We start from the raw sequence: 24,079 nt of genomic DNA, 5'->3' as shown, positions 1-24,079 counted from the left end.
GCAGACCTGGGTTGATGACAGAGGCATGAGAAGAACAGAAGACGTGTGAAAGGTACTGTTCCAGCAGCTCTTGCAGGACCTGGTGACGAACACTGAATTCGTGGAGCAAAAGATCAAGTCCACCTCAAGTAACAGCAGCAAACGCAGGGGTGGGTAGCTTTGGGTTGTGGATGTGGTGCCTTGCTTGGGGAGTACTGAGTTAGAGATGGGAATTCGCTGTCAGGACAACGAGCCCCATGTGACAGAACTGTGGGTGTGGCTCTCTGAACAGAGTAGATTCTGAGACAGAGACTCAGGAACCAATGGTATATTGATAGTTGTCATCCATGGTGATCAGAAAGAATATCAAGGGAGAGTAGAGGAAGAAAACAATAATAAAAATAAATGTTATTGAGAACTTCCTATCTGCCAGGCAAGATTCTAAATATTTTTTATTCACCTATGTAATCTTTACCATAACCCTGTAGGATACCATTATCCCCATTTTACAGAAGTGCAATCCAAAGCACAGAAAAGTTAAGGAAGTTGCTCGAGGTCCCACAGCTCTTGAATGGAGAGCAGACGCTTCCCTTCCAGGCATCTGGCTGCAGTCTGGACTCTCCAGTCCAAAAGTGGGTTTCTCAACGAGCCACTCTTTAGAACCTAGGGACCAGGGGGCCCTGCCATCACAAGGGAGGGTGAAGGGCAGCCTGCCAAGGAGCTGCCGGGGGATGAGCACCCAGAGAAAGGAGAGAAATGGAAGAAAAAGTGTCAAGGAAGCCAGGAAAAACGATTTTTTTTTTCCCTGAAAATCAGGGTATTTCTTTCTGGTGTTTCTATCCAGAGAGTGTTTCTGGGTCATGAACACTGAGTGTGGCAGGTTGGGTCCATGAAGGGAATAGGCCGAGTCAGTCCCTGGACGCATTTTTGACGGTTGAGCCTGTAGGGGTTTCTGATGTTGAATAAATGATGTGAACACACGGCTCGAGTGTAAAGCCTAAGGTTATTTCTTTTATATTCTTTGCAAATGTGATACTTCTGAGGCACCGTCAGGATAGAAATCATCCTAGGCTTCAATTCTTCTTAGGGAAAATTGTATTCGTAGAGGAGCCATGGGGTCTGATTAAGGCAAATCTTTTTAACATCTTCCAAGAAAAATCATTGCAAAAAGCATACCTTAGAAGATCTACATCATATGTGAAATGTTTGATACACATATTTTATATTCACACACATAATTCTTATAACTCAGGCACGCTTGACCTTTTTTCCCAACAGACATACACAAATCCATGCAAACAAAAGTAATAGTTTATAAAATAATTTTGATTATTTAAATTAGTGGGCAACACCGAGAATGAGTGATGTACGGGTTTAAGCAGGGGAAACATCCCAAGAGCAGTTTGTGTGGCGGTCAACGTTCTCCAAACAGACATCTATAACTCTCAGCACCTGGGGATCCGGCACTTAGCCTGAAATGAACATGAATAATGGATAAGGTTTCTTGTACCTCACGGCCTTTTAATAGTGCAGAAATACCAAAATCCTGGTTACAGGTGAGCAGTCTATCCAACTTACCAAGGAGACAATTAATTCAGCCTAGACAACACTGCTTCACACCGTAATTGGAAACTTGGGGCCAATAAACTCAGAAAAAGGCCCTTCATTACCTCAGTGGAGCCTTTTCGGCACCCTGCCTGCTAATGTCTCCCATATCCCTATTTCTCTACCGTCTGTCATCCATAAACACTATCTTTGCATCACACTTTCCAAATACCTCTTCCTTCTTCAGACCGCCCTGCTTCTCACTCCTGCTCTTCCTAAATCAGTGGTTCTCTATCCCACACACATAGGAGTCAGGTGGAGAGGTTTAAAAAAAGACTCACTCTGGGATCCCAACCCAAAGGTTCTGATCCAACTGGTCTGGGTATTGGTTTTTGTTTACTTGTTTTTAGCACTTCCTGGGTAATTCCATTGTGCAGTCAAGGGTCAGAACTATTATCCAAAACACTTTCACAGATCTTTTTGGAACTTTAATCTTCTTAAGGACAAACTTTCCTACTTCCTCAAATCATTCTCTTCCCCATTTCTCTACCTGTTTACATGAACTGCAACTGGATCTTCTGAGTATCCTGGCGTTCCCTTCAGTGAGGACCACACCCTCCGACTGGCCACATGGCCGGGGGGGGAAGAGGACCAATACTCTCACACCCCATGCCCACTTCTGGGGCATCCCTGTTCTGTTGTTATTTATTCTGCTTTTCTGTTATTCATTACCCATTTCAGTTCCTTAGTGCAGAATACCCTTAGTATTCGGGATGGGGCAAATAAGTTTCCAGTTGTTCTTATGGAAAATAATACAATCATTAATAAGTACTAATACAAGAGGAAACTCTGTGTTTCACATACTCACAACAGTAAATCTACTTTTGCCCCACCCTATATATCCCCACACTAGGAGTACCTGCCTCATGGTTGTTTTCTCTACTCATTGTATTCCCAGCATCCTCTCAAATTCAAAGTCACTGCTTAATCACAGTTCCTTTGCCTTCACATCATCCCGCATGATCTACCCACCAGTGTAGACATGCTCTAGATTTCATCCTCATTAGCAGCTGCACCAAGATGACCACCTGCCAAGATCACCATCTGTGAAACTCCTCCTTTCTGACCACCATCATTTGACCTGCTATTTCTCACACACAGTTGCATGAGCTTCACTTTGTTCTTAAGGAAGACCTCCCTCAACCTTCTGTGGTCTCCTGGTCCACAAACCCTCATCTGCTCGCAGCCGTATCTGCAGGGAACTCACTCCCACTCTGAAATGTCTTGCCATCTAGAGTTACTGAAAGTTCTTTTCATTTTCTGTAGCTGAAGAGGACCTCCAATGAACAAGCCTTCGACTTCCACCTCCAGGCTGTTGAGTTGCTCTAAAAACTCATAAATTGCTAATTGAGTCTATTATAATCTCAAGATATCTGCTCTAAGCTATATTTCTCCACAATCCTTTCATTTATCTCTTCTTAACTCATCAAATTCCACAGAGCACCTCTTCCAAGTCTCTCCTGCTCTCCTGAAGTCCCTGATTGTATCACCTCCCCTCCATGTTTCACAATGGTCTACCCCCTATTGCACCACCCAAGGGACACTCCCTTGAATACTGTCCCCTATTGCACCACCCAAGGGACGCTCCCTCGAATACTCTCCTTCACCCTTGAAGCCTTTCGTTTCAGCCTCTTCTCACCCAGTCTGAGCTCTGATGAAAAAGAGTCCCACTTACTTGTTTGTGTTTTAATCTAATTCCTCTTCCACTCAGCAAATGACGTCCCAAAGTGGGTCTCCCCGGACTTGATACCTTCTTACAGTTATTACTGTGTACTGGGGATTCTTTCTGAATCGCAGAAACCCTCAGAGAATGTTGAACTAGGGCAGAGCGGGAAGCCCAGTGGAACACTCATTTTCAGGGCTAAGTACCCCACCGTCTGGAGAGCTGTTAGAAAAAGATGATGTCTGGAGCTGAACATAGCGAGAATATTAATTCCCACACATTATCATAGGTGCTTATATTGTCCATGTGGACAGGGGTGGGGTTGGGGGGGAGACCACCACATTCGTTTCAAGCAACCCTGCTGCTTTCTTTTATCTTCCCACCCACCACTCTGAGTTCAGCAGCTTTCATAACAATTTCCCCAAGTTTTGTTCAGCCTGGGGGCACAAATGATCACCTGAAACTTAAAAGCTGCAGTTTAGCAATTTGGAAGCATTGCTGTAGAATGAGAATGTCGACAATGACTGCTGGTATAAGAGTCAAGGCTGCTGGGAGACAAGTAATTCTTTTAGACACCTTTCGCATGGGTTTGTTTTCCTGTGCTTTTCCCCCTGTTAATATGCTCGAAGAGGCAGTGAGAGCCATGGATAAGTTGAGTTCCTGTAAAGAGATAAAGATGCTGAGATTTGTCAGAGTAGTGTAGAATTCCATGCGCAAAGAGAAAGGTCACATCTCGAGAAAAGATTGTGCTGGGTGTCGTTCACGGACCCCCCCCCCCCCCCCGTTCAGGTGATTAAATTAATCATATTGGTATTTTCCTTTTATTATTTGCAAAGACTTAAATCCCAATGATAATAGACCAGACATTCATAGAGAACAAGGTTATATTTGGGATAAGTTTTAAAACACTTCAGGAGAAGCATTTCTCTATGTGGAAGTAAGAAATGTCTGCCCCACTATCCTAATGGTACAATGTATCAGATTTTCCCTTTATTAATAAAGGGGTTTGTCCTGAACTCTGAGACTTAGAACCCCCAAGAGGAGTTCTTTGCATACAATCTGGACAGTCTGTGATGTTTGTTGAATTTCTGGCCAGTGTATGTGTGATACGAACCTAGTAAGGTGTGTATTAATACCAGCTTGCATTCTTCATGCCGTCGGGGGCATGGAGAAGAGTCTTCTTGGCTTTGCTTCATTTTTCACATACCCGAATTCAGGCTGTAGTTTTGGCACAGTAACTCTGTGAAATATCATATTTTGTTTTAAAAATTTGGGAAAAATTAAAGAAAGAAGAAAATCTAGTTAAAGATTGTGTGATACTCAGTTTTGTGGGCTGCACTTATAGACAGTCAGGCAGCCTGTAAAAGATGTGACTGTTGTCCTGCCTCCTCGTGCCTTCCTCACTAGCGTCCTTCTGATGCCCCCGCCATGGCAAAATGTGACCCTGCTGAACCCAGGACCCCTGAGACCCGCCTCCTCTCACTCACCTCAGGCTGGGCCTCCATGGAATTGGTCCCATTAACCATGTCTTATCTTTCAGTTTCCTCAAACAACCTCAAAACTAACCTGATCTAATTTCAGGACCCTGGTCTCTGGAATTAAATTAATGTATTCATACATGTAACACACATATTAGATAACATCAGCAACAAAAACGTGTTGAAGGTTGCAACGTGTGTTCCCTGCCCAGTGTACGGAAGGATGTGGCATGAAAGGAAAGTGGTCAGGCTGGCTGACTCGACTGGTCCTGCCACCCGTCAGCTCTGTGGCCCTGGTCATTGAACTTGACCGCTTTGGACAGTCATTTGGTCTGCATCAGGGACGCTTAGAAGATTCAAAGAGATCAAAGTTATTAAATTTCCTGGCACAGAATAGGCACTCGATAATGTTAATTATCCTTGGGAGGGCATTTAGAGTATACTGGCATTTTGAAGGTAATGGCTCAATGAAAATATTAACTCTCGTTGCAATGTAATTGTGGGCTGAGGTTCAGGTTTGCTGGTAGCCGTTCAGGGGCACGGATGTTTTTGGTGCCTCTAAATGGGTTCCATCTTTATCATCTGCTCATGAGACTTGGCCCTGGCCTTCGCCCTATTGGGTAGTTTAGAAATTACCTGCCATTTTGAATAATTGTTTTAAGAGAGGGAAGAGAAAATAGTGTCGTGGGCAGACATTCCCCACCCCGATATCTACACACAGTGCTCAGAACCTGTGTATGTGTCCCCTTACACGGCACTGTGACTTTGCAGAATTCTCCCCTAGCGCCTCCAGGAAAGAAGGCAGCCCCTCAAACACCTTGACTTTAGCTCAAGCTGTGTCAGACTCCCACCTGCAGAACGGTAAGGTTACACGTGTGTGTTGTTCCAAGTCCCTAAGTGTATGGTAATTTCTTGCTGCAGAAACAGAAAATTAATAACAGAGCCCGGCCGGTGTGGCTCAGTAGTTGAGCATACACCTATGCACCAAGAGGTCGCCGGTTCGATTCCCAGTCAGGACACATGCCCAGGTTGTGGGCCCGATCCCCAGTGGGGGGCATGCAGGAGGCAGCCAATTGATGTTCTCTCTCATTGATGTTTCTATCTCTCACTCCCTCTCCCTTCCTCTCTAAAAATCAATAAAGAAAAAAAAATTTTTTAATTAATAACATAAGTTAAAAAAATAACATGCGAAGGGTGAACAGAAATACAAGAAGACTTGAGAAATTCTACAACAACTTCAAGAGTCTTATTCCTAATAGATAGAGATAAGAGTCATCTTTTCCTTAGAGTTATGAGCAGAGGTGGACAAGCAACATGGCCACTTCCCACAGTGCGGCCCTTTGGTGCTTTGCTCCATAACTGTCACAAGCCACCATGACCAGGCAGGCTGGATGTGGCAGCTTAAACCAAGCATCCGTGGTGGCGGCCCTAGACACGGAGGGACTCGAGGGGAAACGTTGCACACGGTCCGGGAGCCCGCCTCGCCTCGTTGTTAGGGATGAGGTATGGCAGACAGACTCGGGGAGGGGGAGCAGGGCTCCCCAGCGTGAGCCCTGGGAGAGTAGCACAGCCAGGCCTGATGCCCTCAGTGACGACCAGCGCCGGGAGGAGAGGCCAGGCGACAGAGAGTCCGGTGTCCCCACAGCCTGCTGTGCGCCCGCGGCCAGGGGAGGACTCGGCCATGGGGAGCGGAGAGCAGCAGCCCTGGAAAGCTGGCAGGGAGGGGAGAAGGCTCGCACTCGTCCCGGCTTCTGCTGTGCAAGAGGACAGCCCACAGCTGTGACAGCCACAGCGGTGACGGCCTCTGGATGGCAGAAATCCCTCGTCCCTGAATGACAAGGGCAGGTTTCAACAAGGGATGAAAGAATGAATAGGAGCAAAGCAGGTTCCATAAAATCGGATGGGAGATGTGGTTTTTTTTACACACCAGTCAGTGTAATCATTGAAGGTTGGTCTTTTCCTGTTTCACACGCGGGGCACGCTGAACGCTCGCCAGTCTGTTCTTTGTGCCTCCAGAGCCCTGTGTCCATATGGCAGAAGCGTGGGGAAGGTGGGCACAGGTCTTGAACTGCACAGCTCGGCCTTTGGCGCTTGGCCCAGCACCCTGGACAGAGTGTGGAGTGCGGGTCCTCCACCGGGAGCAGAGAGGTGCAGGCCTCCGACCAAAAGAAACCTCCTGGAGCGCACTGCTTCGTCCCCTGCACTTTGCGCTCTCACCTCCGGGTGGCGCTGGTAGTGGCGTCCCACCGTGGCTGCCTCCACCTGCTCAGGTCTGGCGCTGTCCCCAGGCTCCTTGGCAGCACTTACTTGCAGCTAATTCCGGCTGTATGTTTCCGTCAAGAATAAAGAGAGTGCAGACGAATCTCATCCAGACAATAGCGAGAAAGAAGCAAGGCAAAGCAAAACAAAGCCCTGCTTTAACCTCCCCCAACCTTCTCCTCCAGACAAGATTTTAATGAGTTATGTGAGAGTTGCGTTGAATCATCTGTGTCTTCCTTTCCTAACTGATACGATTTCTAATGAGAACAGGAAAGGAGTAATGGGAGAGAGGTGGGAGGGAGAACAAGGCAGAGGCCGGAAGGAAGCTAAGGGCTAGATACCCATGGGGGGACGGGGGCATCACCCCTTGAGGAACTGGAAGCCCAGGCACGTGCCCCCAGGGAAGAGGACCAGGGCACAATTCGGGGCCTGGTGCGAGAGGAAACACGTTCCTGAGCAGGACGAGAGTGATCAGGGGACAAGGCTGAGCACAGAGTGGAGAACAGAGCCAGGGCCCCAGCACCTCCCAGTTTCCAGCATCAAGTCCCTGCTTTGCGCTCAGGCAGAGACTGGTCACGTCCTTAGACACAGGCTTCATGAACCTCCGCGTGAGCAGCTCTGGCCCGGGGCTCTCAGGTGCGCTCAGTGCGACTGACATTGAAGGGAAATTGGCCCAGACTGGGCAGGACCTGGAGGAGGAGGAAGGAGAGTGGCTGTGGAGGCGGAGGCATCTAACCCAGCAGCACTGCACAGTCTGGGTTAGGGAACCGGGCCAGGAGCCACGGGGCTCCTCCCACTCGCCGTGAATGGAAAATGTTCCCTCCGCCCTGAATGAGCGAAGAGCCTGTCTTCTCAGAGCCCAGGACCGAGCTCTGGGTGCTGGCCAGACGGGCTCCCTTTGTACGTCCAGGCCTTTAAAACAGCTTGGATTTATTGTGGCTCTCAAGTGGCCCAGGCTAATGGCTTGACGTGGATAATGTCTTAGTTTAATTGGTTATTGTGAAAGCTGCTTGTTTCTGCTGTGGAAGCCCTTGTCCCTGCCTTTCGAGCAATCCCTCATGGCTTCCCTGAATCGATGCAGCCCTCAGCCTGCCTGGGTTGGGCAGCCTCTGGGCCGGGGAAGCAGCCAGATGGCTCAGATCCCCACGGGAAGCAGGCTCTGCTCCTGGGGACTCGACGACTGGGGGTCCAGTGTGTATGCACCTGTGAAGCAATGGGCTCGCGACACCTCTGTTGATAACTGACCCATCAGAGAATCTTTTGAGGGGTGGAAATGGAACCAACGCCAGAAGTCAGAGAGCGACCTCTTCTGTAGGAGCAGAGCGAGCAAATCAGGGCAACAGGGAGTCACCTAGAGCCAGACAAGGCACCGCGGCGGGGCGCTGCCCCGGGGAAGGACAGCCTTGGCAAAGGAAGGTGACATGTATTTTTCTGAGAACAAAGAGCCTAGATGATCCTCATTCCTTTAATGGCATTTTTTTCCCCAAAGTCATGATATTTTTCTTAAGTCTTCCTAAATCTTTTGACCTTAAATATATTTTGTTCCTTTTCTCTTTCAAGTTGTATGAAATATCCTAATGGTTGGGTCCAAAAGCAGCCTGTCAGGAAGCTGTCTTGGAGCTGAGCACACTGTGCTGGGGTTGCATATTCTCTGTGGGGCTCCCTGCCATGGTCCCTGAGTGGCTTGCGACAGGGACCCACTGGGGCTCGCTTGTCTGTGTGCCCCAGAGCCTGGCACGGTTCCTGCAGACATCGAGTGCTTCGTTGATGCTGAGTGAATGCACCCAGGAAGATTAAGGAAAGGAAAGCATTTAACTGTGAAGCTATATCTTACTAATTCCGACATCTGTTACTTTTATGTTCTCTCACTTATCTGTATCATATGTATAATGACCAAAATGATTCATGCAGAAGGAATTTCGAAAATCCAGCTTTCTGAAATACAAGTTACAGTATTTCTAAGTAGGATCGGCTATAAAATATCTCAAATTATAATACCTAAACCATCACTACGGGAATCAAAGCCTGACTAGCCTGGCAAGGGGGCTTGCTTCCTCTGTCCTCCGACGGAGGCTACCCACAGGATTCGCTCATGCGGCGATTCATCTCCGACCCGGGTTTGGTTGTAGATGACCTTAGTTGTCAAGGAGTTGTTTGACTTATTAATGGCAGTATCGTTGGTGTCCACGTTAATATGTTAATTTGTGTTTTGGTTATCATCTTTTCCTTTATTTTGTTGTTTCCTTGGAGTTGAGCACCTTGAGTGTGATGATGCCAGTTGTTACTTTTCAGGATAAAAACAAAAACATTTAAGTTCGGTAAGAATTATTTTAACGGAGTCACTTACTCCTACCCAGAGGCAGGAGAGAAAGCACAGTTGCCTGGCCTGCAGTCTTCACTGGAGTCCCCGCACCCCGGGCCCACTGAGCCCAGGGGCAAAACCCAAAACAACAGCAACAACGTGAATTCTCTGCGTTTGTCTTAGTTCATGCTTTTAACTTTATATTTTATAATACATTAACATGTTGATGTAGTAATATAGATGTATCATTTATAAAGAAACATACAAAATGCACGCTCAGAAGTTGTGACCGATGGGCATGTGCAATCAGTGTGTTGAGAGACCGCTGAGGGAGGCATGGATCGCTAAGCGTGATGCGCAGCTCAGCTCCCACCGGGGCTTGTGTCCCATCGCAGGGGACACAATGACAGCAGCACTGTCATTCCTGGCTGGTGGAGAGATGGAGAGCTTAGGGACATGGAAAGCGTGTTTTCTGGTCTCATTGTCTACAATGGCTCTTTATTTCTAGCACAGAGAATATAGTCAACAAAATGGTATTAACTACGTATGGTGCCAGGTAGGCACTAGACTTATAGGGGGATCACTTCATAAATACATGTCTAGCCACTGTGCTGCACACCTGAAACAAATACAAATTAATATTCTGTAACTTTAAAAAAAAAAAAGAAAGAACTACAAAAATAAAATTTTAAGAAGTAAAATAAAATGGCACTTTATTTGGGACTTTCTCTCAAAATAGAAGGGCTCAAGCCAGCCCAGTGCCCTTCCCCCCTAAGGAGAGCTCTTTTACCATGACTTGAGGTCAAGGCCAAAGCCAAGGACTGAGCCTTATTCTTGGGCTGACTCCAACCCAGACTTTGTGCTCGAAACATGGTATTAGATTTCTTGACTTCAAGGTCATGGCCAATAGGCAATTTAGCTTTTTTTTCAATTGTCCTCCCTGCCAAGAAAGCTGACAATGCTCTCTATTTCCTCTGCAAGCTATGTTGATTGTAAGAGTGGGGTGTGGATTATACATTGTTGGGTACAATTACCTCCCGGAATACAATGCATCTTTTTTCAGACATCCCAGGGAGATAATTTGGACATAATGAAGATCTATAGTAATCAGATAATTACTATCGATTGATCTTTAGACGTCTTGATGAGGTAATTAGGGTATACTGGAAAGAAGCTAGAACTGATTGATTGGCATGACTGTAATCTCAAAGATTTCTAATTATGTTACTTTTCTTCTAATGGCTTATAAACAAACATCATTTTGGCTTTAGAATTTGTCAGGTGCCAGGTTCACTGGGAACATCAGCTTTCTCTATTATGCTAACTAGACACTGAACATGAACATGATCAACATAAGCTCATTATGCCTTCCTGCTGAAGCAAAAGGAACTGCAATTAACCCTCACTTTTCTTATTCATCTTCATTTCCACATGGCCAGGCTCTTGTCCAGGAATGGAGTGTGAAGTGTGGTGGGAGGTCCATGAGGAGCATGTGTGACTCTGGGTTGGGTGGATCTGTGCAGCCTACTGGGGACCCTCAGAGCCTGCTGAGCCGCAGGCACAGCAGAGTCAGGGCACGGTGACACAACATATGTGTCTGGGTGGCCAACTGACTGGTTGGGGGCTGGCTGACTGCTCAGTCTCCTGTCACAAGTAATAGCTACTCATCAGCCAGCAATGTTGAATAATCTCAGCGTCAATATTCTCAAGCAGCTGGACCATGCTCATCTTTCCGTCAATGTGCTATTGCCTCATCTCTTCCATTAGACACTAATTAGAGGAGTGCCTGTCTGAGACCATTCCATGTGATCCTAATATATCCTACACCTCATAGGTCCCTTCAGCAGCTTGCATTGTTCAGAATAGTGGCCTACTCAGAAATGATGGATGCTGAGAACCACTAAAGAAGTAGCTTAAAATGAGCTGCTTACATCTAATCAATGATGTTGGTGAGCTCTGCACTTACTGAACCAGTTTGGTTTCCATACCCACAATTCTCCACTGTGACCCATCTGTGCTTGGTACCCTGGTAGGTGCCCAATACATGGGTGTGAAATGGCCTGTGCTATTGAACCCCATGTTTTCCATGGAAATCTCACCAAAGAAGAAAATTATATTTTTATAAAATCTATTATTTTCTTGAACTTCTATATAAAAAAAAATAAAGGTTGTGAATTACCTACATATTTACATCACTAAAACTTTTAAAGCATGGGGGGAACACAGTGTGCACAGGGGCAGTTCAGATAGCAAAGGAGACCCCAGGTATTTTGTTCATTGATAACTCATGGTTAGATGCTGTTTGGATAATTGCAGCTGTAGTTGGAAATGCTTCATTAACTCCCATTAACTAGCTTGAGAGATGGAAGTATATATAGAATTTGTCTTCGTTTTACATCTTTATAGTATAAGTAAAGTTAAACAGCAATTTTTTTGATCAGCCACAGTTCTTGAGATGTTCTTTTCAAAATTTAATCTGAGTAACTGTTTAGTTCAATATTTGATGCTTCTGAGAAATCTTCCTCATCTACATCAGTATATTTTCCTCTTACAAGACATATAATGAGCGTATTTTAATTTTTTTGATCATTTGATTTGTGCAATGGATCATTTGAAGAAAAATGTTACTATTTTATTTCTGTAGGTAAAGAAACTACAAAAGATTGGGTGGGGGGGGAATGCCCAAAGCACGTTCCAAATTTTTGTTCACGAGCTGGTTTTACCAAATCCAAGACACGGGTTTGTCTTCTAGTTATTTACACCTTTCCCTAAAAGTTCACTGACAATCTACATACTTATCTATTCATATTTCCACCTATTTTTTCTTTGATGTGGGTTTTTCAATTTGGGGCTTTTATGTTTATTTTCTTGTAAGTGAATAAGTATTCTGATTGTTAGTCAGGAAGTGCAGAATGTACTGAATTTGGACCAACAGTGTGATTGCTGAAACACAGAAAGTGGTCAGTAGGGTCCAGCCACACACTGGCAGGGGCTTCAGCCCAAGGATCTCAGGGTTGCAGAAGTGGACATCACATGTTAGCAGAGCGGGGGAAGTCGCATTGAGAAAATACTCTTTTGAAGAGAGAGCGGATGGCAGTGATCCACTTAAGTAATTTGCTTTTGGTTTGGGCCATGTCATTGCAGGAAGTTTTGCAGCTTGAGAGACAGATGGGAGGACAGCTCCTAGAAGAACCCAAGGCCCTTCATTTCAAAGGCAGCACCCACAACCTGCGCCTGTCTATTCACGACGTCGCCCATTCTCTCTGGAAGAGCAAACTGCTGGCTAAGTATCAGGTAAGGCGCCCAAGATGATAAAGGCTTGGAGGCAGCTCCATGAAAGAGGACTAAAATTATTTAAACATAAGATTCCCTTCCTTGACGTATGCACATCACTTGTTTCTGCAAAATAATTTGGGATTATTTAGGATTTTTGAAAAACATTCTAGATATATGTGAAGGAATGCTTTTTAGTTGATTATCCTTCCAATAACTGAACCACCATTCTTTTATTTTTAGCAAATAAGACTTCCAAGTCCCCCCATTACATTTTCAGCGTAAATGTTTACATTGGATTGATTCTAAAAAGCCTCAAAATGCATTCGTAACAAAAATAAGAACAGCCCTGGCCAGTTTGGCTCTGCAGTTAGAGTGTCCGCCCGTGGATCAGAGAGTCCTGGGTTCGGTTCCTGCTAAGGGCATGTACCTCGATTGCAGTTTGTCCCCGGCCCTGGTTGGGATGGTGTGGGTGGCAGCCACTCGATGTGTCTCTCTCACATCAATGTTTCTCTCTCTCTCTTCCTCTCTCCCTCCCGCTCTATCTGAAGATCTAGCTCTTAATTTTCTCATTAAATCTCTTCCTGTATTTTCTTCTCCTTATTTTGCAACTGCCATAAAAGCCCACAGATCTTTTTTGAACAAGTTCCTTTTCTCCTTTTATTAACAAGTTCCTGTGTGCAATCATAATGGAAAATAGTACTTTTATAATAGTGATAATCTGATATTAGTTCAAACTAAGTCTGGGGGAATTCTTACCCTCTGCCAGACACTCGTGCCCGTTGTTTGTCTCCTCTGAGGCCGGCCGGCGTGTGCCTTCGGTACTCCTTTGCCTGCTCCTTCGCAGATGAGGAGCCGGAGGCAAGGAAAGCTTAGGGGACTTGCCCCGAAGTACCACTAGGTGAGGGGAGCGTGCTCTCGTTTGCACTTTATCCTCCACTCTTAACCACGGCATCCATCCATTTTGTATGTATCAACCTTTCCTTTCCTTTATTAAAAAAAGATTTTAGGGTGGGTTCTGTAAGGTGGTCTAGACTTTTTGAGAATGTATGTCTGTTAGAGGTTTAGTGGCTTTTTTTGTTTTTGTTTTTGTTTTTTATTATCCTCACCAGAGGACATTTTTGCATTTGTCTTCAGTTAGAGCGGGAAGGAGAGAGGGAGGAAGAAAGAGAGAGAGACATCGATGTGAGAAAGAAACATCGAAGGGCTGCCACCCACACAACCCCAACCGGGGCTGGGGACAAACTGCAACGTGCCCTTAGTGGGAACCGAACCCAGGACTCTCCAGTCCGCGGGCCGACGCTCTAACTGCTGAGCCAAACCGGCCAGAGCAAGGCTTAGTGGTGTTTAGGCCACGGGCTTGTCAGCGGCTGCTAACCGAGTCCACAGTGTCCAACGGCAGTGCTGTTGCCTTTCCCCGGCCTGTGCAGACGGAGACTGTGGGCATGAAAAGGAACTGGATCAGCCCGCTGTCCTTCAGAGCTTCTTTGCTTGTCTCTGGAATACCACGGCAGGGATCCCTTTTAATGAGCAATGACTGGAGTGTGTAGGTTTTATTGAAACCATTTACAATGGATTTTTTTTTTTTTTTTTTTTTTTAATGAGACACAAGTGGCAGACTGATTAGGTGTATAGATTCTGGAGGCTGACTTGCTGGGTTCAAATCTCAACTCTGCCATTTACTAGCAGTGGGGCTTTGGCTGGCATATTTAACATGTCTGGGCCTCAGCTTTTCCATTTGAAAAGGGTTAGGGATGTATTTCTAGGCAGGCCTGTCGTGATTGAAGGAGGTTACATGTGCAACACTGAGAAGAGCACGTGGCAGCCCAGTGTCGGGTAGTTCCTGTCGGTATTAGTCACTCGTGCGTGGTTCACACTTTTATATCCTTTAGGAAATTCCTTTTTACCATATCTGGAGTGGGTCTCAGAGAAACCTCCACTGCACATTCACTCTGGAAAGATTCAGCCTGAACACGGCGGAGCTGGTGTGCAAGCTGTGTGTGCGGCAGGTGGAAGGAGAAGGGCAGATCTTCCAGCTCAACTGCACTGTCTCCGAGGTGAGGAGCTCTGTGCGTCTCCGAAATCGGGGGAGGACTGACGGGGAGGAGGCACCGTGTGCAGCATAAAGGTATCTCAATACAGGCCACGTGGGAAGACCTGGGAAAGCTTTCTACAGGTCCTTTAATAGACCGATATTTTTTAATGAACACAGGGAGCTAGATACATAAAAGAATAGGGAATCCTTTTTGAAAAACAAATCTTTTACTTTTTTTATGATATGAATGTGAGGATCATGTTCTGACCTTGTCCCACAGATCCGAATTCCAAATATAAGGTTTAAGTTCTGTGCCATGGAGTAACTTTTCCCGAAGCACCTGACTAGCCACACTCCCCCCCCTTTCCTCAGGGGGCCAGCCTACCTTGGCCTCCTCCTGTGCTGCCCAGGGTGGAGGAAGAGAAACTGGCCTCTGCACCTGACCCTCCTTTTTTCTTCTCTCCCCTTTTTTCTTCTCTCCCTTTTCTTCCTTGTTGAAAGGAGACATTTCTTGGCCTCCTTTCTCTCTAACACATCATTCTCCAAATACAAGAAGACAGGCCAGAGCCAGGGGTGGAGGGTGGACAAAATGGGTAAGGAAGGTCAAAAAGTACAAATTTCCAGTTATTAAAAAGTAAGCCATGCCCTGGCCAGTTGCTCAGTGGTTAGAGAGCTGGCCCACAGACCAAAGAGTCGTGGGTTCATTCTGGTCAAGGGCACGTACCTCAGTTGCAGTTGATCCCCGGCCCTGGTCAGGTTGTGTGGGAGGCAACCAATCGATGAATCTCTCTTGAATTTCTCTCTCTCTCTCCCTCCCTCCCTCCCTCCCTCCCTCCCTCCTTCCCTCCCAATTCTGTATGAAAATAGATAGGAAAATGTCCTCGGGTGAGGATTTTTTTAAAAAGCCATGAGGATGTAATGTATAGCATGGTGACTATAGTTAATAATAAGGTATTGCATGTTTAAAAGTTGGTAAGAGAGTAGATCTTAAAAGTCCTCATCACAAGAAAATAAGATATATAAGAACAGATGTTAACCACACTTTGTGTGGTGATCAGTTCACAATCTACACAAATATTGCATCATTATGTTGCACACCTGAAATGAATACAATGTTCTATGTCAATTATACCTCAATAAAGATAAGAATTAAAAACGAGAAGAGAAGATGCCCTCTTCCCCGGTTCCAGCATAGGAGAAAATTCCAGAAATAGAAGTAAAATCCGCGCATTTCCCACTAGCTAGCTGCCATCCTTTAGCCTTTCCCTGCTGTGCTCCTCACTCAGTCCCGTTGCGCACTTCTGTAGGTCCCCGCGACAGAAATAGCAGCCAGCGCTGCTATTTATAACCTCTGTGTGCAAAGAGGGCGTGTGCACGAACCTATCAGCTCCTGGGCCCGAGGTGCAGGCCGAGCGGGGACCCTCCTGCAGGAGGGACAGAGGCGGTGGGGTACCGGGGTCAGAGGAGCATCGCGGCCGCAGAAGGTCGTATTTAACCCTGCAGCGGGACAGCGTGCGATTGAAAAGACGCCCTCTCGCTCGCTGCCTCGTGCACAGTGAGGAATGAATGTCAGGATGTTCACCGCGTCTCTCTCCACATGTTGTGTGTAAAGATCGTCTTCCCCAGCAGACCTCGGGGTGAAGCGTGTCCGCCCCGGTGCCGCTCCATCCCTCGTTCCCACAGCCTGGCGGGCGCAGTCATCCTTTCCTCCCGTAGTTTCAGGAGACTTTGGACTCATAAACAACTTTAGTCACAGGCCGCGGTGACATTCATGGGGAATGAGCTCGGTGTCAGGGCGCCATGGCAACCGCGGGCCGGGCGCCGGCCCCGTCTCCGGGCACAGCGCCACCCCTGCGGGCTCCGGGTGTTTCCCGCTGCAGGCGCAGCAGGTCTGCAAAGTTCAATAACCACCCCGCTCCGGGGACAACAAAGGCTGCGGGACTTTGGAGGGGCGACGAGGTCTGCCGCTTTGATGCCCGCTCTCTGTGCAGCGGACGTTTGCTGTGTGAGGAAAGGTGGATCAGATGCGCCGAATGAAAGGGGCTGGAGGGCTGTTCCCGCCGGGCCGCGCCCTCCCTCTGCCGAAGGCCGCGGTTCTGCGTAGGGCGGTCGCGCTGTAAGGACGTGCTGGTGACAGCAGAGAGGACACGATGGTTTCTTTTGCAGCTTGGGGGCAGTCAGCTCAGAGAGGCCAGCCCTTCGGTCTTGTCCGAGGCCTTGGTCCGGGGGTGGGGGTGGGGGGGGGTGTCCGCAGGGGGCGGGGCGGGAGGACCGCAGTCCGGTGACTTTGGGGATTAAGGGGCACCGTGCTGCCTTTACTTCTGGGTCGCCGAGTCCCACCGTTGTTGTTGGCATTTGAATGCGGCGCAGGCGCCCACCGAGGGGGGCGTGTGGGGCGGGGCTCTGAGGTTGGGGAAGGAAGCTCAGCCCTGCACCGTCAGCCCTGGAGAGCCCCGAGACCCGGATCCTCATCAGAAGCTCTTAGAAGGGGTACACTGTGACCGATAAACCATAAGGAACAGAGGAAAAGCTTCATTTCTGGTGTCTTTCTTCTCACGGGGCTCCTCCCTAGGGTCACCCCACAAGCTGGCAGGTGGACTGGGGTTGCAGGTGCAGTATCCTGTCTCCCAAGAATGAGCTGACTGCCGGGGTGTGCAGCTCCCCTCCCCAGCCACCCACCTCTCAACCCCCTCGCCAGCACTTATTTACAAAGTGACATGGCCCTCGGCCTCTCTAGTCAGGCTGAGGACGTTGCCCCCCAGGAGACCAGGCTGTGCTTGACATAGACCCTGGTGATGTCAAGAGCCGGCCAATCGTTCCTCTCCACGTGCTTTGGCCAGAGATTCCTTAGCTAGAAACAAAGCCGTTAGCTTCACGGAGATGAAGTTTAAGCATGAAAATGTCTGAAAAGTATGGGCATGAATGAATGTCAAAATGCAAATGATAAAATATTTTTAGAGGGTTGGGGGAGGTAATAATAGGGAAGCTGCCCATCACCATCAAGAGAGAAAAAAATGGTGTTGGGAACAGAAACTTACCATCCCTTCAGGCCTTCTGTTTAGTTTTCGTATAGACAAAGTCCTTAAAACCATTAACTATTGATATGTGACACTTCTGTGTACACAGAGAATAATCTTAAAAATGTACAAAGTAACATCAGTCTGCGGTAGCCATGCCATCTATTGGCCCCTTCTGTTTTCTATCATCTGTTCCAAATGACCATTGGGAAACCCTGGGTTTTCTAATTGACTTCAGGAAGAGTCAGAGTGTGGGAGCGGAATTGAATCTGCTGTGGAGTGAGTGCTGGAATGTGTCCCATCACCCATAGCAGCTGTTTGGTTAATGGTGAAAAATCATATGCTTAACTAAGGGACCCACAACATCAAAGACAGATGGGACCCAGATCATAAACGATGATTGTAATAAGCATTCCGTGAAAGCAAACTCTACTTTTACCTGGAAGTGGAGGAAGAACTAACAGCGAGCGAAACTACTAGAGGAAATGTAAATGTAGAGTGGTATTTTTCTTTCACCTCTACGGCTTTTGTCAGCCGTCTGAGAAGAGAGACGACATTACGCCCTACTGAACTTGTTTCATCCACGAAGACATGAACAGGCACAGAAGCCAGGGCTAGCGAGTCAGAGCTGGAAGGTCCACGTGAAGGGCTGATGGTTCTCTAGTCCCTGGGAAAGGACGCCCACGTGGTATGTGAGCAGAACTTCTGAAAGCCACACCTACTTTACCTGGCCTGTGCCTCCAGGACTTCACTGCGGGAAGAACCATATTCTCAGCCACGTTTCGCTGCAAGGATGCTTCACACACCGCTCTATGGGGTGGCTTCTGTCCAAAACAGGTTTTAGACCCGTTCTGTACTAGGAAAAATATTTTCTTCCATTTTAGCAAATATAATGTGGACAGCTTCCATGTGCAAGTCACTGTGCTGAGTGCCACAGGAGTTCTGAAAATGACACAAATGCACTCATCTCTTAGAAATTTGAGCACTCGAAGGAAGTCACATATAAACGCACCCAGCGTGCGCAGGGCAGACTTCCAGGACCGTGCGACTCTGTGGGAAGCGCTGAGGGTGCGTCTGCTCAGGGCAGGCTCGGGGGACATGTTTTGATCCAGACATTGAGGAGTTTGACTGCCACACATGAAAGGAAAGTGCAGAAGGAAAGGACCATCAGAGGTACACCCTTGAAAGAGGTGCTAGGGCCCTGGCTGGTTTGGCTCAGCGGTTAGAGCGTCGACCTGCGGTCCTGAGAGACCCGGGTTCGGTTCCCGCTAAGGGCACGTACCTCAGTTGCAGTTTGTCCCCGGCCCTGGTTGGTCGTGCGGGTGGCAGCCACTCGATGAACACATCGATGTTTCTCTCTCTCTCTCTGTTTCTCTCTCTCCCTCCCACTCTACCTGAACAAAAAAATGTCCTCGAGTGAGGATAAAAAAAAAAAAAAGTAAAAAAAAAGAGGTGCTAGGGACGGTGAGTGATCTGGTCTGAGCAGAGTCTGAGTCATGTCGAGGCAACCTGAGAAAGACTGTTAGGGGCCCTGCTCCATGTGGGCATCACCTCCGGGAGCTCATACCAGCCGATGAGCCCCTCACTGCCTGATTAAAAGTTGGGGCTCCGTGTGGTAGGAGGGGCATTTAGTGCTTCTAAATGGGGGTGAGGGAGAAACACCAGCTTGGTGCTTTAGGAAGACCAGAGTGGCAGGCAGAGACGGATCACAGGGAAGCAGGAGGGAATTACTGTGACCGACAGCAACAGGAATCTCTGGGGACAGCACTGTGCAAAGCAGACTCCTCTCTGCGAGATCTTAACCTCAGTTGCCAGCGAAGGACAGTCAGGGTGCGGGTCATTTGAGAGACATGGCGGGTTTCCTTCTGGACCCTGCATTCATATCCACATGAGAAGCAAGCAGGACCTCAATGTGGCTGGTGGCACTAAGTTGTGGAAATACCATGTGATTTCTCTTCGGCTCCACCTCCCCAACCCAAACACGCATCGTTTTATGTCTAATCTCAGTTTGGGCACCTGGGTTCAGACATCCTTAACATAAATCCATTGATAAATGCCAAGTGCTTTGGGATAGCCCGTATGGTCCCCCTTGTTTAAGCCCTATGCCCGTGAGACCAGGGGCCCTCTCCCCTCATGGCCCCTTGGAAGGAGCTCCGTGCCCGGTGCACGTCGTGTCTTCATTCCCACTGAAGGGAACAATGGGAACCCCGCTCCCATTGTTGTGTCTGCATTCATACCAGTCTTTTAAATCCTGGCGGGTGCTGCTGGAGTTAACACAGGGGAGCAAACCGAGTCCTAGGAGTCTCAATTTGCCAATGTTTGGGTTTTGAAGCCAAATACTTTGATGGTAGATATGTGTATTACTGCAAATAAAATATTTTTTTTAGCTCTGACATGTGCGTGGACCCTGTGCCGTGAGATTACACAAGCCTAGCAATGAACATTGGCTGCTGGTCCCAGAACGCAAGACGCGCTGTCAGTCAACACGGGGGCGCAGGCAGCAGCGACCCCCAACCCCTGCAGTACAGGAGCAGCACGGTTTGGGGACTCTGGGCAATGGTGGAACTGACCCGAGCTGAGCCCTGCAAGATACCAGAGTCTCCTTGAAGGCTGAAACTGTGTGTGGCTAGTTTATCCTCTAGCAACTATTATGCACACCAAGGAGTTACCTGCTTTAAAAAGAGAGACAGAGAGAGGTGACATTTAAAGTAGATTAAGGAGATTTTCTATTATTGCTTTAATAGTTCCCAGGCAACAATTGCTTTTGCTTTTCCAACCAGCAGAAGATCAGAAAATGATTAGAGTTTCTCCTACGGATGAAATTCAGATTTTGCATTTGTGCTGTTTTATGAGCTGAAACTATTTTAAAAGCCAATTTATAGTTTTCTCTGCTAAAATTAGATTAAAAAAATAAGGGTGTACAGCAATTGGAGGGTGCCATTAGCAGCTTTCCCTAAGGCGATATACTGTGTTCACCATTTTCTTCAAAAAATTAGTCTTAATTTGATATCATTTAGAGGAAAGCTGTGTTCCAATTCATTCGACCAAAGCAGAACCAAGCCATCTTCTGCAGAGGTTAGAGCAAGAATTTACTTGGGCACTTGCCTAGGGCATTCCCCTCAGGGTCAGACAGTTTCTTGAAGCTCTGAACTTTTGGCCTCTAATCTGAGATCTGTGTGAGATCTGTTCACCCGTAAATCCAGGGCTACGCAAAGTCAGCTCAAAACGGACCTCTTCCTCTCAGCCAGGTTGAAGATAGCTCATCACAACTTTCCGCCAGGAAGGAGCCATTCCTACCAGGAAGAATAATAGCCCCCATTCCCTTCTCGTTGCTCAGAACAAGGCATTATGGTGATTGGCTCTGCAGGGATTGCTTTTGTCTTCAGAGATAATGCTCTGTTGTTCCTGTGTCTGAACTACAGGAACCGACTGGCATCGATCTGCCTCTGCTGGACCCAGCGAGCACCATCACCACCATGACCGGACCCAGTGCGTTCAGCATCCCTCCCCCTATCCGGCAGAAGCTCTGCAGCAGCCTGGATGCCCCCCAGACAAGAGGTCACGACTGGAGGATGCTGGCCCATAAGCTAAACCTGGACAGGTGGGTATGGCCAGGCTCCGGGACTAGTTTCTGTTAGACATAGGGCTCCAGGCTGATAACGTTTAGACATTGGGCAGCATTATTATTATTATTATTTTTAATCCATACATCTATCTACTTTCATTGTATAAATATGTATTAGGCTTCTTCTTTGTACCTTGCACTGTGAGTTTGCAAACACATTGTTGAGAGACGTTCTCGACAAAGCAAAGCTGATGGGCTGAATCCCCCTAAGTGATGTATCCACACACTAAAGTAATTATTGTTCTCCATCTCCTGTGGAGCAGGACCTACAGCTGCATGAGTCACTAATATGTAAAGCACAGCACTGACGTTCAGTTATAAAGAGACCTCAGAAGCCTCTTCTTTGTAAAATGTTGCCATCACTACCAAGCAGAAGACAGGGCACGACCTGTCAAAGATGATCAGAGCCCGGGCTGGAGAGAAAACACAAGTCTGTTGATTTCCTGTTTAGGATATGACCCATACACATCTTGTCTCTTAAATTATTGTACTCGGAGTTGAGGTTAACAAAGTTAAACATTACGTCTCTTGCCTGGGACTGATCTAATTAAGTATAGGCTAGTTCCCTGTAAACCACAGTTTCTCTCTCAAGTGGGACCTAGACACTTACCAGGCACATGGGGACCCAGTAGGGGGTAGTAAGAAGGAAAGAGAAAAGAGATCTGTAAATCATGCCAGCCGGCACATCTGCCCGTTCCCAACTCCAGGTACTTGAACTACTTTGCCACCAAATCGAGCCCCACTGGAGTCATCCTGGATCTCTGGGAAGCGCAGAACTTCCCGGATGGAAACCTGAGCATGCTGGCAGCCGTCCTGGAAGAAATGGGAAGACATGAAACAGTCGTGTCTTTAGCAGCAGAAGGACAGTATTGACCCACGCCAGGACTGACCACGAAGGACAAGAATGCACAGGGAGTCTGGCCGTCCAGGGGATCACAGCTGAGGAGGAAATCCAGACCAGACCAACGAGCTTCACGGTGCGAGGGCGGCAGGAGAGAGAAGGAAAACAGATGCGGCTACCGATACACACGCCCCCTTCATGGGACGTCATCACAGGAGTTAAGAACAGTTGTGTACATTTGTACCTTGAATCTAGAAACCAACCTTATTTTCCTCTTTGTTGGGCTGTATGCTGTGTGGTACAGGATCTTACAGTTTCCTAGGAAACGCTTTTTATTGCTATCCAGATATATGGATAAACTTTCTTAACAAACCCAATTTCTACAAACGTTGTTTACATCAGATTGGACAGGGATGCAGACACTGTCCATGGCTCGTTCTATTTTTGTTCAAGTCATTTGAAGTTGAAGCTGTGGATGGTTTGTCGTGTCTATTTCAGATCAGTAATTTACAGAGAAATCACAGGCTTTCGCTACAAATCATGTGCATCAGTGTTCTGTTTCTAGAACTGGTAAAACCAGTGTTTCTGTTTGCATCAGGGAAGTGGAGAATCTAAGTGTAAAGGAGAAATAACGACGACTCCTTGTTCCTTGAAGACACCCATGCGGTGCCTCTGGGAATAAAGCTGTAGCATTGCAGGAAAGACAGTGATTCATGTTCAACCACACAAATAAGCATTTCTTCACAATATGTGTGTTTGTAGTATGCAATTTGAAGTGTTTTTTTTTTTAAAGGTATCATCATTATTATTATTGATGAGTATTTACGAGTATTCTAGTAAAAGGATTTTCTTTTAACTTCTGTTTTTGTTAGCAGTACTGTTAGTATTTAGGTGTTGACTCGACCTGCCTCACCTTCTCCCGTAACCAGGTGGGCGTGGGCACCAGTTTAACTGCGCAGGCATTGGTCCCTGACCTTCCATCTTTTCCCATCGCTCCGCCCCAGAGGTATAAATGCTCACTGGCTGTGTCGGTCTGTTCTTTCAGCTTGCTCAGGCGGGTCTTTCTCCTCGGAGTTCTCTCTTCAAGTCCACTTGCTATCGGGGTCACATGGCCCCGCATCGACTCCCCTCAGATTCTGTCTCCCTTAGAGGCAGCGTGGTTGGAAGAACAGCCTCTGAACTGGAAATCAGGACACCAGTTCTCATTCTGGGTTTGTCACTGTCTGGCTCTGCTACCTTGGGAAAGTCGTCTAACCTCACTAGACCTCGGTTTCCTCACCGGTAAATACAGGGGTGGGATCAGATACTCTCAAGGTCTAAGATGCTGGCCCTCCACTCCAGTCTCATTCGTCAGTGTGAAGACCACGGTGGACTCTGAGCGGGATCACTTCGAGATCCAGTACAGCTAGATTCTGGTCCTGGCTGCATTATGCCTTTCAAATAGTTCCAACTTGGAAGATAATTATTTTAATCTGTAGCATATTTGTTAGGCTTTCAAGTCTTGTCTTTGTGTCATTGAATTATGCTGTTCACCGAGAGATGGCATCCTTTAATCATCACTTTCTTTCCTTTCTTGGGAACATTTGCCTTCCTGGTTAGTAGAAAAATTATGTTCTATTCCTTGTCTTGGTCAAAAATTTGTTAATTAAAATTTTTTTAACTGAAAAATAGTTCAGCAAGAGAATATTTTGTGTAAACTATGGTATTTCCTTAGAACCATCACAAGCCTTTTGTTTTACCACAGGGACTCCATTCATTCAGCAGGTGGGGAATAGAGTCAACAGCCCAGTAGCCAAACCAAGACTGAAAAACAAGAACCCATCTGTGTGAATGAGAAACTTCAAAACATGGCTGCCATTTATTTACCTTTGGGCTAGAGGTATCCAGGTTGCTGAATGGATTTGAATTAGAAATAAGTTTATCCATATTCTCCCTTCTTTCCACATATATTTTATCCCCTGGCTATTTTGATGACTTCTTGATATTTCCAGGTCCCCTTCAT

General features: G+C 47.0%; 1 protein-coding gene across 2 annotated transcripts in view; it reads left to right on the top strand.

The window, feature by feature from the left end:
- Positions 1 to 23,707, top strand: part of UNC5C (unc-5 netrin receptor C) — a 369,308-nt gene extending 345,601 nt beyond the window's left edge. Inside the window, exons 13-16 of one of the 2 annotated variants that reach the window (XM_036269940.1) lie at positions 12,431 to 12,580; positions 14,452 to 14,616; positions 21,034 to 21,212; positions 21,944 to 23,707. In XM_036269940.1, the coding sequence (XP_036125833.1) occupies positions 12,431 to 12,580; positions 14,452 to 14,616; positions 21,034 to 21,212; positions 21,944 to 22,109 (660 nt within the window). In that variant the 3' untranslated portion in view covers positions 22,110 to 23,707. The remainder of the gene's footprint in view (positions 1 to 12,430; positions 12,581 to 14,451; positions 14,617 to 21,033; positions 21,213 to 21,943) is intronic. The other variant, XM_036269932.1, reaches the window with a different exon arrangement.
- Positions 23,708 to 24,079: the final 372 nt, after the last annotated feature.

The sequence above is a fragment of the Molossus molossus genome, unplaced genomic scaffold (genome assembly GCF_014108415.1).
Source record: "Molossus molossus isolate mMolMol1 unplaced genomic scaffold, mMolMol1.p scaffold_m16_p_1, whole genome shotgun sequence".
NCBI lineage: Eukaryota > Metazoa > Chordata > Mammalia > Chiroptera > Molossidae > Molossus > Molossus molossus.
Note: the sequence above shows the minus strand (reverse complement) of the source record. Positions and strands in the feature narration are given on the sequence as shown.